A 15,086-nucleotide genomic window follows, 5' to 3' on the forward strand; every position below is an offset into this window, starting at 1 on the left:
GTTATCTCACAATTAGATTTCGAGATCTTAGCCTGGATCTTAGCGCAGTTTTCACAGACATGAGGCACATGGAGAAAATCTGTCTGATTTGTCTCAAAAAATCTTCTTATGTTCATTTCCTAAAAAGGTAAAAGCGCCTGTGATTGGCAGTTGACAGAAGGCAATTCAGACACTCAACCCTTTACTCCCCGGCCCGGCCCCTCTTCAGACATTTGTTAAGAGACAAAAAACATTTGAAGAGTTTATTTAACACAGTGTCTGTAAAACCGAGAAAGATGAAGAGCTGTTTGTCCCTCTTTTTTATGAGCACAATCATCACACTATCCACTGCTGGTAAGTGTTGGCCTTCAATTGTCCTTCACATGGTCAAAACAGCTATACCTATCATCAAATATATTTAATATTAATATTTAACTAATACAGTTTAATCATTTAAACAGTGGCAATAAATGTAAATTTGATCAAGTTATATAATGCAAATTGTAAATTACACAGATTATACTTATACACTGCAAAAACCTTATAGGTAAAATATTATTAAAAATTTTACTCCATCCACCTCGTGTGTGCAGGCAGTGTAAGGCTGGTCGGTGGCAGCAGCCCATGTAATGGAAGAGTGGAGGTTTTTCATGATGGTCAGTGGGGAACGGTGTGTGATGATGGATGGAATATTGACGCTGCAACAGTGGTGTGCAAAGAGCTGGGGTGTGGCAAACCGGTACGTGCGGTTGGCCTCGCTCACTTTGGAGAAGGATCAGGGCAAATCTGGTTGGATGAGGTGAAGTGTGATAGATCAGATTCTACACTGAAGAACTGTGGATCATCCGGCTGGGGTGTTAGCAACTGCAAGCATAGTGAAGATGCTGGAATTATTTGTTTAGGTTAACCCTTTCGATCTGTTGTTTTCAATTAAGTGTTTTGTGGGCAAATTTAATTGAAATAATTTGATGTAATGTGAACACACAGACCGCATTCCCAGACTTGTAAATGGATCCCATGTGTGCTCTGGGAGATTAGAGATACTTCAACTGAAGACGTGGCGCACGGTGTGTGATGCTGGATTTGATCTTCAGGATGCAGAGGTTGTGTGTAGAGAGCTGAACTGTGGGGTTCCTGTACAGCTGCTTGGAGCAGATGCTTTTGGTGAAGGAGAGGGACACGTGTGGACACAAGAGATTCAATGTAGAGGAAACGAATCATTCTTTGTGTTATGCCCAACATCCCCCTTACGTAAAAAATGCTCCCATGACAATGATGTGGGAATTATATGCTCTGGTTAAGTAATGTTTCATATCTTTTTACATATTTGGGACGTAACTTTCTTTTATAGTTCATTTACTGCAGCCTTGCACTGTTCAATTCGGTTTCAATAAGCTTTAAGTTCTTTTGCAGGTTACTCACAGGTTACACTGGTAAATGGTTCAGACTCCTGTTCTGGTCGAGTTGAGCTTCAGTACCTGGATGAGTGGGGCACAGTGTGTGATGGGTGCATGAATATGAGAGCCGCCAGTGTTGTCTGTAGACAGCTGAATTGTGGGATTGCTGTGTCTGTTGTGGGAGTGGACTGGTTTGGAGAGGGATCTGGTGAAATCTGGGCTGATGTGTTTGATTGTCAGGGGAATGAAACACAACTCTCACAATGTTCAATCTCTTCATGGAGTCGAGCTGAATACTCTCATAAACAAGATGTTGGAGTCATTTGTTCTAGTGAGTCAACTTCACTCTCTCAATAGCATGATGAGATTGTAAGACATATTTTGGTTAAATGTGAGATCCTCTCTTCAGATTCCTCTCTCTCACTTCATGATGGTGGTGTGAGGTTGTCTGGAGAGAGAGAGTGTGAGGGGGAGCTGGAAGTTTACATTGATCAGGTCTGGAGGAGAGTTCTGCTGGACTCATGGAGTGTCACTGAATCCTCTGTGGTCTGCAGACAGCTGGGCTGTGGCTCTGTGCTGAACTTCTCTGGCTCCTCTTCATCCAATGCTGAACACAGTCATGAGTGTGTGATGGGCTTCAAGTGCTCTGGGACTGAACATCATCTGAGGAACTGCATCAGCTCTACTCAAACTCTCAACTGCAGCTCCACACAACACCTGTCAATCACCTGCCTTGGTCAGAATGGGATTATTTACTGTTTTTTTTTTCAAACTAAAGGGTTCATATTTATTTACTGTTTCTCTTTCTGTGTCTCAGATGAGAGGTGGATCAGGTTGGTGGGATCTGGTGGAGATTGTGCAGGGAGGCTGGAGGTTTTTCACAAAGGCTCATGGGGGACAGTGTGTGATGACTCCTGGGATATTAAAGATGCTCATGTGGTGTGCAGACAGCTGCAGTGTGGAGTGGCTCTCAGTGATGTACCAGCCTGGTTTGGTCCTGGTTCTGGACACATATGGCTGGATGATGTGAACTGTGAGGGGAATGAGACGTCTCTGTGGAACTGCTCTTCACGGGTCTGGGGAGATCATGACTGTAACCACAAGGAGGATGTAGGAGTCATGTGCTCAGGTAATTCCACTCTTTTATGGCAAATAATTGTCTTTTAGAAATTTAAGAAACACTTAAAATACATGCTTTTAGTTAATGATATATGTGACTGATGGGTTTTCGTTTTAAATCTTTATTTTCATTTTTGATTCAACTGCTCATTGTAGATTTCAAAGAGATCAGGTTAAGTGAAGGCTGTGAAGGGAATGTGGAGGTTTTCTACAATGGATCCTGGGGTCATGTTTGTATAAATCAGATGGACAGAGACACAGCGAGTCTGATCTGTCAGGAGCTCAACTGTGGAAGATCTGCCAGTGAACCCAGTTATTCCGTTGGTCTAATACCAACTACAAATTGGTTGGATTATTTAAAATGTCGAAAACATGACAATACATTGTGGCAATGTCCCTCTTTACCCTGGGGTCTGAATAGCTGTTATTATAACGAGGTGGCCAGAATCACTTGCTTTGGTAAGACTACATTTTAATATTATTGCAAATTAAAAGTAACTTTTAGTGCTGTTGTGTTTTAAAGACTTTAATGGAGTGATGTAAACAATATCATGTTCATTACTACATTGGTGTTTCTCATTACAGAGGAAAAAAGTGATTTGTCCCCACGGAGTCATCTGACCTGTTCTACATCCCACCAGAGACAATGTTCAAGTAAGTTTAAAATAGATATCAAGTATTTAATGAACATCTTATCATGAAGGATATAACTTTTCTGTTTTTCCTGTTTGCCCTTGTAAAGCTGCTTTGAAACAATACACATTGTGAAAAGCGCTATATAAATAAACTTGAATTGAATTGAATTGAATTGAATTTCTGTTAGTGTTAAAGTGTTAATTGAGAAATCTCTTCATGTTTAATGTGTGTAACATAGATCAATTTCCTCTCAGACTGAGTGGAGGTAAAGGCAGGTGTTCTGGGAGGCTGGAGGTGTATCATAACTCTGAGTGGGGTTCAGTCTGTGATGATCTGTGGGACATCAGAGATGCTCAGGTGGTCTGCAGGCAGCTGGGTTGTGGAGCAGCATTGAGTGCTGATGGGAATGAAGCGTTTGGTGCTGGTGAAGCTGTTGTGTGGCTGAACAGAGTCGAGTGCAGAGGGACTGAGATTCACCTGTGGGACTGTCCTCACGTCCTGAAAAAACACACTGACTGCTCACACAAAGAACGTGTTGAACTCATCTGTGCAAGTGAGAGTAAAACACTAAGTGATGAGCTGATGATAATTTCAGCAGTTTTTAATATGTTATTTTTTTTCAATTTACAGATTTGTCTGTGTCCACAACTTCTGTCACAACACCAGCAGCTTTTCCTTCAGTTTCTCAGACTAGCAGGAGAGCAGTGCCATCAACATCAGTGACTCGAGCACAAACTCCTCCATCAGAGTCTCTCTTCATTTCTCCAGTGGTTGTGATTGTTCTGGGAGTTTTGCTCCTCCTGCTCTTAGTGCTGCTGCTGATACTGATTCAACACAACAGAGTGATGAGGAGAGGTACACAGATCCACACATCACATACAATGACAGGTCTGTCTCAATGCACACTGGTAATTTACAATATACATATATATACAGTATAACGTTTTGAATGTTGGAGAGTTTTTCTCAGCAGCACTCACAGCTCTCTCTAAGAGCAGACACAGGACTGAGGGAATTTATGAAGAGATTAATTACAGACACCCTCCTTTTACTCAGAGTGGTGATTCAGGTGAGGCATCCTTTTCTTCATTTATTTTTATTTGAAATAATTTTAATATTTTATTTTCATTCATGCAGACATTGAGGTCATACAGGTTTCAACAGACAACTATGATGTCATCAGTAATGGACTTGGGTGTAAGATTTTTTTATGAAACACTGAAATGATAAATTGAGCATGTCGAGAACAAATATAAGGTAACCTTAGTGTATCTCTGAATTTCGCTGTAGACGAATCAGCTGACGCCTGTGATGATGGGAAACCAATGAGAGCAGGTAATTGTTTATGTTTTATGTCACCTTTTGTTTTTGTGCCATGTCTTTTGTATAAAGCATGTTACATATTTCAAACTGCATCTGCTAAAGAATTATTTTTAGAGGAAACACTGGAGAATTATGATGATGCCATCACTTGTGGACAAAGAATCAGTGCTGTAAGAGGTGAGTTGTCAAATTTGATTTAATAAAAAATAAAAAATCATCTACTGACTACTGTAATGCTATAATTTTTATTATTTTGTTATTATCAGTGTTTGCGGAATCTGCGACCGTAACGGAAGTGGAGAGTGTGTACAATTCCTGCAATTAATCCTCTTCTTTGCATTATGTTTTTTCCTGCTGGCAAAACCATTATTGTTTTTTTTTCTTTTAAGAACACAAATATTAAAAACATTAAATCATTAGTATTTCTATACCCTCTTTGCTAGAAGCCTTGGCTCCTGAATACTACTTGTGTCAAGATACCTTTGCCTTGTAACCTTTAAATGGCAACATCATAAATATTTAGATACATGTCTTCATATTTGAAATGCCTCATGAATGAAACTCGCATTCAGCATTGGTGCTGAATTGTACCGGTTGCTGTCCATGGTGCTGAAAACGACCATAAACTAAATTAAACTGGTTATTGTCACGGTTTCCATCAGTCTCTCCCTGTGTTTCCCCATGGACTTCATTTCCCACAATCCTCTACGCTCCCGCACCTGTCAATCGTCTGCAATCCCCGCACTTTTTCCTCTGCCATTGTCCTGTCTCATCAATGTTATACTCCTTGTTTTCTATCACTCGTGTTTACAAGAACATTAAAGCTGTTTGTTTGTACCTGCTCGTCTGTGGTGAGTTACGTGACAGATATGTTTTCCAGCAATCTTAAAAATAACATACAGGTATAAATGAAAGAGATCAGTAAATATAACTGTCACAGAGGTAAAAATTGACAAAATAGAAGAAAAAACCTAAATGTGTCTCATTTACTGTAAATATAAATTAACGCAATATTGGTTTAACCCTGCACAATCTGCTGAGCCGTCTTTTCTCTGAAAAACATTGATTGTCCAGCGACAAGGAAGGAAAAAGCATGCCTGCGTCATATGTGAATTTATTTGATATATGCAAACTTTGGATTGCAATTTTAGCACAATAAGTCAACTGATGAATATTATGATGATATTATGATGATGCTTGTTTTCTAGTATTAGGCCCATGCGTTCCACAAGAAACAACGATGTGCCTTTACTCGTATTAAATTCTAGTAACGCATTATTGTGTAAATACCTTCTCCCGACATTAGTTTGCGTGGTATGTCACATAGTTTCAAAGTTCTTCCATAACTATTTATTTCAAAATAAATAAACAGATAAATAAATGCATGGACATAAATTCGTGAAAATAAACAGGTAATTGCAGTTAATTAAATTAAAAACATGCCCACCTGCCTAATATTAGCTTTCTTCTTTAATTTACTGCCATCTACTGGATTTTAAACGTATTGCAGGAAAGGCAATAATTATCATTTAGATAAAATCATATATAGACTATTACTTGATTTAGAGATATTGTTGATTCAGTATTCAGTATTTATTGATTCATAGTATTTATTTCAGGAAACAGTGGCTGTAGCAGCTAAATCGAAACATTTTAAATGTACAGATAAGGACCTTTTTTACTGCAACGAAGGGCTGCAGTTTAGCAAGAGCAAAAGTTGACACGGTAAATTGACCTTATTATAAAATAATTTGTATAACATAAAATATGTTCTGGATTTGTACAAAATATTTCATAAGTAAAGTAAAAGTCATAAATAGTCTCGAAAAGTCAGATCTTTGGAAATAACTCCTAACATAAGTATGCTAAATAAAATTATCTAAATGAGTAGTGTTTTAAAATACGAAAAACTGTTCTCCCATTTTATTGGAAAATATTGAAAAGACATTTTCTCAAGATTATTGTTGTAACAAAACATCGTTATTTACATAAATTTCATTAATGTCAGTCTAAATAACTTGCACATCTTTAGTGTAGTGTTGAGTGATCATTTGGGCTGTTGTTACATGAACGCTATTTATAATGCACTTCACATATTGATCACTAGATGGAAACATGTTACTGAGTCAATCCAAACTACTGAGCTTATTGTTTTAGGCTTCATCATAAAATTTGGGCATAAAAACAACAAATAAGACAAATAGTGACATCCAACATAATGCTTTTCACTTCCCGCTATGTATGTGTCCAGTTTCTGTCTAAAACGAACCAAAGAAAGCCGGAGCTAGGGCACTGTGAGGTCACTGTTAACAGCCTTACATCTTCTGGTCGCGTTAACAGCAGGTGTATTCAGTACATTTTAGCTGCATAATGCTACTTACCAGCAATTAAATCACAAGTCCGATCCAGCAATAAAAGAACGCGTTCGGAAAAGACCATCTGTGACTGACACCAGCTTTATCTGCCGTCTGGTCACCGTGGGAACGCAGGTATACCTATTAAATTCTTACAGAGGCTGCTGAAGCAGACATGGGTTTCCATAGAGACCACCCGAGGCCAGGTCTACAATAAAACTTACCCTAAAAATCTGTACACCTTAAATTTCCCTCAGTATGTAATGTCGAGATATCTTCTTCAGTCATTATGCATATAGACATGTTTAGTTTTTGATGTGTGCATAAATTCATGCTTCTAAAAATTCATAATGTTGCAAATAGAGGCAGCTGCGCCATCATAAATAGGAATTTTCATTACAGTATGCACCTCATGCTAAGATGTACCATGCAGGCAAGATATAAACGAAACGCCTCCGCTTCTCCAGTTCACCAGCTCTGAGTTTCTCACAGTCTATTGGCATCAGGATAGATAGTTCGGCTCAGCTCACACCACCGGCAGGCTTATCTTCACCGCTCACCAAATTGAGATGGGACCTGCGTTTGGCCGACGGTATCAAACAGCTTTAGCTCGACCATGAGGTCATCAATCTACCATCCCCTGGATGATTCCTATTCTCACATTCCAGCCCAGTCACCACTCGTAGCAAACCCGCAGATTATTGCCTTCCCATAATGGGCCTCAAACTCTGACCGCAGATGTTTTGCCTTCTGTTAAAAGCCTGCTGATTATGTGGCAGGTGGTGTGCAGTCTTTCTTTAAGCCATATTACCGGAACTACTATTGGGAAATGGTACTCAAAGGCCCAGAATCGACTTAGTTACCCTTCTTGTATCATTTAAGTGAGATCAGAGTGAGAAAACATGGAGTATGGAAAGTACAGTATGTTCCAAGTAGTAGTGCACAGAATGAATGAATAAGCCAAAACACTGTATGAATGCTGTAAAATTAGGCTTGTCTATTCAAACGTCTTTTTTTATACAATTGTAATGATGTTTGTTGGTGTATGTGCGCTTGAGAGTCAGCTTTCAAGGCAATGATCTAACTGTGGACCATTGGGGGTTTCAACTGACTCAAAGAACCAATACAGTCAATGACTCACAGAGTAAGAGGTGGGCGTCCGTACACTCATTCACAGAACCATTTCCTACTTAGCAGCTTATTGCCTGCTAAGATATGTACTTGATTTAATGTTTGGGTGAGTAACAGCATTTAAAGGTAACAGGCGTTTTGGAATTGAAGGTATATAATGAATAGCCTGTTTATGTGCTTATGAGAGGAACAAGAGAGCGTGTGCATTTTTGAGATGGAAGAGAGATGGCATGATAAAGAGATAGGGCTGTATTTACCAAGACAGCTTACTCTTCATTGATCACTGTAATGAATGTCACCATTAAAATTCACCATCACGTTTCCGTTCTTGCTAGCGATTTACGACAGAGCAGCAACAGCCTCTGCAATGAGAACCAGCAACCGTTTTTAATCCGAGAGCAGATGGAATGTGAAACAGTAGGATTTAAAAAAATGTTTAGTGACACCAACAGAAGCTGATGGCAAGCCAAAGTAAAAATGTGTAAGGCTGGGAATTATAGCGTTAAGCCTACAGAGTGATAGCTGCGCCATCATAACACATGCAGTGGATGTCCTCACTAATCCCACAGAGTTTTATAGCATCAAGGATGCTGGATAAGACATATAATAAAAACATGGGATGACAGTGCACTACATAGGCAAAAGTATGTACAAATCCCAACACTACAACCCACTGGGCTTGTTAAACATTTAATTTCTGAACTATTGACTTGAATTCCTCTTTATGCTGCTATAACAGCTTTCACACATCTGGAAATGTTTTGACGTGATGTTGGATCATTATGTTCTGTTTAGAAACAAGTGCAACGGCGAGGTCAACTACATATCTTGGGTGGTTGGCAATTAACATTACATTTCAATTGGGTTAAGTGGGGTTCAGGTGTGTGCTTTATCCAGTTGGAAGTACACAGATCTCTAAAATGTCAATGTCGTCATATTAAGATTTGTGTTCACAGGAATGGAGTGTATGAGAATTTCATTAAAAGAGCAGTTTACCCCAAAATGAAAATTCTGATTCATTTACTCACCCTCATGTTGTTCCAAATCTGTATAAATGTATTTGTTCTAATGAACACAGAGAAAGAAATTTGAAGGATGTTTGTAGCCAAACAGGGCACCATTGACTACCATAGTTGGATAATTGTTTTATAAATCTCTTTGTTCTGTTAAACACAAAATAAGATATTTTGAAGAATGCCAGAAAGCAAAAATACTGTTTTGGTAACAAGCATTCTTTTTGCGAGACTTTACAAAAAAAGATCTTCATACAGATTTGGAACAACTCGAGGGTGAGTAAATATAGAGAAAAAAGATCTAACCAATGTATAGATTCAAAGGCCAGAACTCATATTAAAGTTAAAGTATGTTCTAAAATATGCTAGTCAATTTCAAAAGCTAACCCTACATATTTGATCTACACAAAGACATACTATTTTTTGCAGTGGATCGCTCTATCATATTCTTTACTTCATTTATGTGAATGCATTGGGGAGGAAGTTTTGTTTATTCATTAGTTTGTGTATGTGAGTGTGTCAAAAGATATCAGACAAGAGAACTCTAATGAAAGATGATTTTTGTGTTTGGATCCGAGGGGCAAAACATCTATTTCTGGTTCTTCATATCAATACACATGCACTGCCGGCACCTCTGTCAGCTGCTTGAAAACTTGGCACAGCAATGTTTCATCTTTGTAAGAGCTTTTATCTGCATGGAGAACATAAGTAATGGTTTGTTGCTCACAACAAACGTCATAATGTTCATTAAAGAAACTGAAGGTTGTTTTTGAGTAGTCCTAATTGGTAAAATATGTTGTGAAACATGATAATGATGAGACTTGATATATTTAATGAATCAATGTATTTTCCGTAAAACCTGTTTAAAAGGAGCATTTTATTGTAGTCCTTCCGAAACCTCAGATGGAAGGAAATGGAAAAACACTGTACTTTTTGAATGATTAATAACTTTTTAGTACTTTTTTGGATTAAATATACAAACCCATTGAAAAACATAAATAATGGCTAATAATAATAAAATATGGAGATATAAGATTTTAGAACTACATTAACAATTTTACACTGTTATTTGGTCTCACTGATAATTCTTGACTTGTATAAATTATAAGTGTTGCTATGTACAAAAGCTCTAAAGAGTGAAAGAGTGATTAAAGGTAAACAGCGATGAGAAAAAATGTTGAAAGAGTGTGTTTGTGACAATCAGTAATGATGTCCCAGGCCATCTTAACAAAATGATGTCATGAAATGGGGGTGAGACATAGATAGTTGGAGCTGATCTCCTCCAAAATGGTGACTTTATAATTGGGTCACCACGGATGTGAAGGCCAGTGCAAAAGGAGGGTAAGACATACCAAAGATTTTGATTGAACTGACTGGTCAGATTAAATAAATCAATTAATAAAAGGGTTTAATTTAATGATTTAAAGAGGACCTCGGGTGTCAAAATAAAATAAGGTGAAACATAATCAACTACTGATTTGATGACCCAATTGGAGGGTGATGAATGATTAGGAAAACAAGGAATTAATTTAGTAACAGAGTAGATAATTGGGAAATTAAGTAGTTTAATTGGTTAATTGGGTCAGTTGGATGATTGGGGGATTGAGTACAAGCTGAGAATAATTAGCCCATCAACTGATGGTTAATTGAATTAAGGACATGAGGAATTAACATATGTATTCATGTTTTATTTTATTTATAAAAAAGGTAAATATGAGATTTCAAGGAAAACCTAGCTAAGACAACAATGCAGTTTTATATAAACAAAGATCATCCTCAGTTCCATACAAACATCATACTCACAAACAAAGGTCCCACACAAGGACATTGTTTACACAGTCCCATTAAAACAGAAACATTGGAGACTCAGCTCCAAAAAAGACTATGATGGATGTTTTTTAAATATTGACATTAATCTTTTCAAACACAACAAATAATGTATTTTGAGGATTTGTACAAAACATATTTAAGAGACACAGAATCAGAATATGGTGTGGGTGTGGCAAAAGTGGAGAACTTGGCAAACAGAGGAACAGTTGCATGATGGGTAGAGTAACAGGTACCCGTGACTGTGAAGTCGGGCGCCAACATATAGAGGACTCAAGGAGTGCCGGGCTCAGATAGGGATTTTTGCACCTTGCGGTTGTTCTAGGTAAGAATGATGTCTGTTTTGGATTGTAAGAATTCTTAGGAGGGATGATTGGATGAAGGTGGGGCCTTGTTGCCCCCGCCAGTCATTTCCCTTCGACTGGGTATCGGAGGGCGGGTATCGTAGGGCGTTTTCAGTTTATTCGAGTTCCTGGCTACCTTGCGGTGTTAACAAGGGTTCTCGAGCGGTAGGTACCCTGCCACCTTATATCCACTAGGACAGCACGTAAGGACGGTTACCCAGGGTTGGAGGGCTTTAAAAGGAACCCAATTGCATACGATGACTATAGCAACACTCACTCACAGCACATCTTGCACAACACTCGGAGGATATGCAAAGCCCAGTCCGGGGTTGGGGGATCCTTTTGAAGTTCTTGGTAATAATTTTTTTTCCTGGTTAAGAGGAAGGGGTGGTAGAATCGAAACGTCCAAGGACGGAGCATTAACAACCTAACTTGTATTGTTACCGATAGTAACAGCCAGCAATCATATAAGTCTGGCTAAAGATCAGTTGAACCGATTTGTAAATTCAAACAAAGAGGCTGAGGCTCACTTGTTTGTGCTTAATACTGGTGATCGACAGTATTGGACTGAGTGAAGGTCTGGTGGAGAACCGTATTCTGTAAAAACTGCTTGTTTTAAGAGTTTAGGAAGAATATCTAGCCAAAGGTGAGTCCATTTTGTAATATTGCAGATAATAAAAAGTGTTTAGAAGGACGCTGGAATCCTAGCAATGCCAATTGAGGATCCGAAAAGGTAAGGTAGACAATTGGTCACAAGACTCATGCCAAGGATTGATCCCCTGCGGCGAGCCACCACAGAGGAGGTAGTCTGGTAGTTCAAGGCCGAAACGTCCGATTACTCTGGTGTCTACTACTGATGATGTATCTCCCACATGTCTTCCAATTGTACAAACACTTGTGAAAATAGCTTGGAGGTGACTTGAGGACTCTCAAAATAGCCCATCGTATGGTACGTATATTAGATATGGAGATAGGTCAGTGAGAGGTCATTTAGCCCAGGCGAGGGTCCATTGTAGTTTTATAAAGGATCTGTGTAACTACGGTCAAGTGGATTAACCTTTACTTATCATAAATGGTTATCTAATACTAGTGAACTTTGTTCCAGTTTGGGAATTGGCTTTATAATATCTCCTTAACCGCATCTGAACCTAACACCTATACCCCAATAGTGTGTTGACCATCAAATGGTGAGATAATCCCAATGTCCACTACTAAACCCTAACATGCCAACACTTGTACATCAGAGCATCACCTCTGGCACATGTTGATCATGAAAAATCAAATACACTGGTAAGAATACGGTGTAAAAATTATTTTGCCCATACACAACCCTATGTCTAACCTGAAGATTCCACAATCTACGTCCCTGTATGGTTAAAGGATAGGAATGGTAACAACTGTTAGTTTTTGAGGGATCAGTCAAGATGCTGATAACCACGGTGGGTAGTCAGTAATTTAAGCAAAAAACAGATAAACTTGGAAATCGTATGGGATAGCCACGATAATACCTTTTTAGTGTGGAGTGGTCAACCCATGGTTTGGGAACCCTTTAATGAGGTCAGTAATTGGGGATGGGACGGGGTTGTTTTCTTGTATATTTTGTACTTGTATATTTTACAAGTAGTAAAATATACCCATTTCAAAAGCATCTCTTTAGCATTTCTTTAAAGGGCTGTCTCTTTAAGCAGTCTTCCATTGGCTTGAAATGTGACAAACTAATTCAGATAGAAGATTTCTTTTATGTTCCACTGAGTGATGTGGGCAAGAGTTTTGAGGGAGATTTTAAACATGGGAGAGAATTTCTTTTCATATCTAAACCAATGAAAAGCAGGCAACGAATACTGCCTGATATGCTAATAGATGCTATTGAAGCATAATCACAGACCTCGTCATGCTCATCCAGCAGAAAATGCAATTATGAAGCTTTTACCTTAATATCCAAAAGTCACACTTTATCACGTTGGACCAATCAAACCCCAGTGCCTGGAGTACTTTACTTGCATTAGTAAGGTATTGTGTCCTATTGCACGGTTATGTTGAAAAATTCTTAAAATGATACCAATCCAACAAGTGGTTCTTGATCTTTGCATTTTGTTGTGTCTTGCTTTAGTCTCCAGAAATGTTTAAAATGGGTTATTTGTCAACCATGAGCCTGGTACACAGACTGGGTGAATATAAATGGACCCTTGTTGCCTTGTTGTGAGTGACAGAGCAACAATTAATCTGACAAGGTGAATGCATTCACACATGCTGGTCCTGCAGGCTCTGTCTGAGACTAAAACAGTAGCGATATCACAAGAAGCCAAAACGGCTCACATGAGAGCCTTGGTGTCTACAGTGTCCAATCATATCTTTGACCAGGAGTACATTGGCTTTTTACTGATGACTGTGTTGGAATTGCTGACGGACACTTGTTTGAATATGTTGTACGTTTTGTTTTACTAACGGGCGACATGCTGACTGCAATTTTATAAGACTAATGGACATGGCCAGCATGTGTGTATGTGTTTTTATGCAGCTGGTTACATCTAACTTCCATAGCTATTGAAAGACAGACAATTTATTACAAAAGAAGAGTGGAAACAGATTTCCCCCGCAAATACACAGCTTTTGTTGAGATGACACTTAATTTAAAATGTGCCAGAATGTTCTGAGTTAAAAGCTTGTGTTTGGGTCCTGTAATGCAAGTGCAGATCTTGTCGAGACATAAAAGCAAACGGAAACCAAATAAAGGGAATTTGATTTAGAATTGTTGTCACAAAAACAAATGCAAAACACTTGTTACACCAAGTAAATAGTGGAATTGTTTTATTGCGGTTGCATTGGGATAGATTGAGCAGCATCAACCCTCATGAATTATTGCATGGCTCTTTGCAAAAAGCATTCTACACAAAAATTTTGCTTAATGACCGCTAAACGGTGTATTTCACTGTTGTCCCTGGCAACCAGTCTCCTACACCGTGTAGTCTTTCCTTGCACTTTGTCTTTTTTTTCATCTCAAATCAATATCTCATGTCCCTTTACTGTTTTTACTTATTAAACAAATAGCCAAAAATGAAGTGTGGTAATATACCGTCAGACAATCATTGTTACAAAGTAAACCCATTCAGCCTCTGATCATTTAGTCAGGGTTTATTGTGTGATGATTGACTGACTGTTTACTATCCCTTACTATGTTCAAACTATGAAGCATAACTAATGTAAATTTGCGAACTGTGCAGTCTTCTAGACTGTATGGTGTTTACACTTTATATCTTACGCTTGCAAGGTATTAACTCAATATTAAAGCCAATTGATTTTCTGCCATTTTTCTTTGCAGAACACTGAATGGATTGGCGGACACTACAGCAAACACCTCTTTGATATCCACAGAGATGAAGGAAAAAGCAGCTGCCTGCTTTCCTTGGGTGCACCATGCTTTGATGAGATGCCTTTTAGCAGACTGAAGCTCAGAGGTAAGATAGAAAGCTTTCTCTCTTTCAAGCAGCATGTCTTTTTATGTTAAGCATGTTTTAATAACATCTGGAGCTTCCATTTCCACTGATAGCCATTTGACTCGGGTCTCTTATTTAACACGGCCTTAATGTGAGTCAGATGCACATATCTCGGTATGAATGTCCAGTTGAGTTTTCTTTTATAGTTTACTAATTCCAGTGATGCATTAATGGCCATAACGGCACATTGAGAAAACATTTTTGACTGACAATAAAATTAGTGGTACTTTGACAAACCCCTGATATTTTTTATCTTTCATCTTCTTAAAAGGCTCTCAAACCTCTTTTGCTCTGTCGTGTCATTAATTATTAAATGTAAGAGAAAGCCTAATTACATCTGAACAGTGTGGCGCCATTAAGTAAATTGTCTGAAAAATTGGTACAGCACAGTATGCAGAGCATTTCACCTTCAGTTGTCACCATTTGAAGTACATATCCATATTCCCTTCTGATGGGTTTCTTTTCACAC

At 38.5% G+C, this 15,086-nt stretch overlaps 1 protein-coding gene across 1 annotated transcript; it reads left to right on the forward strand.

Annotated features, from left to right (window-relative positions):
- Positions 1–275: 275 nt before the first annotated feature.
- Positions 276–4,779, forward strand: LOC130421238 (scavenger receptor cysteine-rich type 1 protein M130-like). Its single transcript, XM_056749021.1, has 14 exons — positions 276–333; positions 573–854; positions 967–1,182; positions 1,393–1,584; positions 1,786–2,112; positions 2,194–2,505; positions 2,652–2,954; positions 3,081–3,149; positions 3,370–3,684; positions 3,762–3,986; positions 4,269–4,328; positions 4,422–4,466; positions 4,524–4,631; positions 4,721–4,779. The coding sequence occupies exons 1-14, from the start codon at positions 276–278 to the stop codon at positions 4,777–4,779; spliced, it is 2,571 nt and encodes an 856-aa protein (XP_056604999.1).
- The last annotated feature ends 10,307 nt before the right edge of the window (positions 4,780–15,086 follow it).

Source organism: Triplophysa dalaica, chromosome 5 (assembly GCF_015846415.1).
Source record: "Triplophysa dalaica isolate WHDGS20190420 chromosome 5, ASM1584641v1, whole genome shotgun sequence".
NCBI lineage: Eukaryota > Metazoa > Chordata > Actinopteri > Cypriniformes > Nemacheilidae > Triplophysa > Triplophysa dalaica.

What these genes read in the sequence shown, in the direction of transcription:
- LOC130421238 (XM_056749021.1), top strand. Translation starts at nt 276, where the DNA reads ATGAAGAGCTGTTTGTCCCTCTTTTTTATGAGCACAATCATCACACTA. An exon ending in GTGGACACAAGAGATTCAAT is followed by an intron (nt 1,183 to 1,392) that starts GTAGAGGAAACG and finishes GTTCTTTTGCAG; the next exon opens with GTTACTCACAGGTTACACTG. An exon ending in GGCCAGAATCACTTGCTTTG is followed by an intron (nt 2,955 to 3,080) that starts GTAAGACTACAT and finishes TTCTCATTACAG; the next exon opens with AGGAAAAAAGTGATTTGTCC.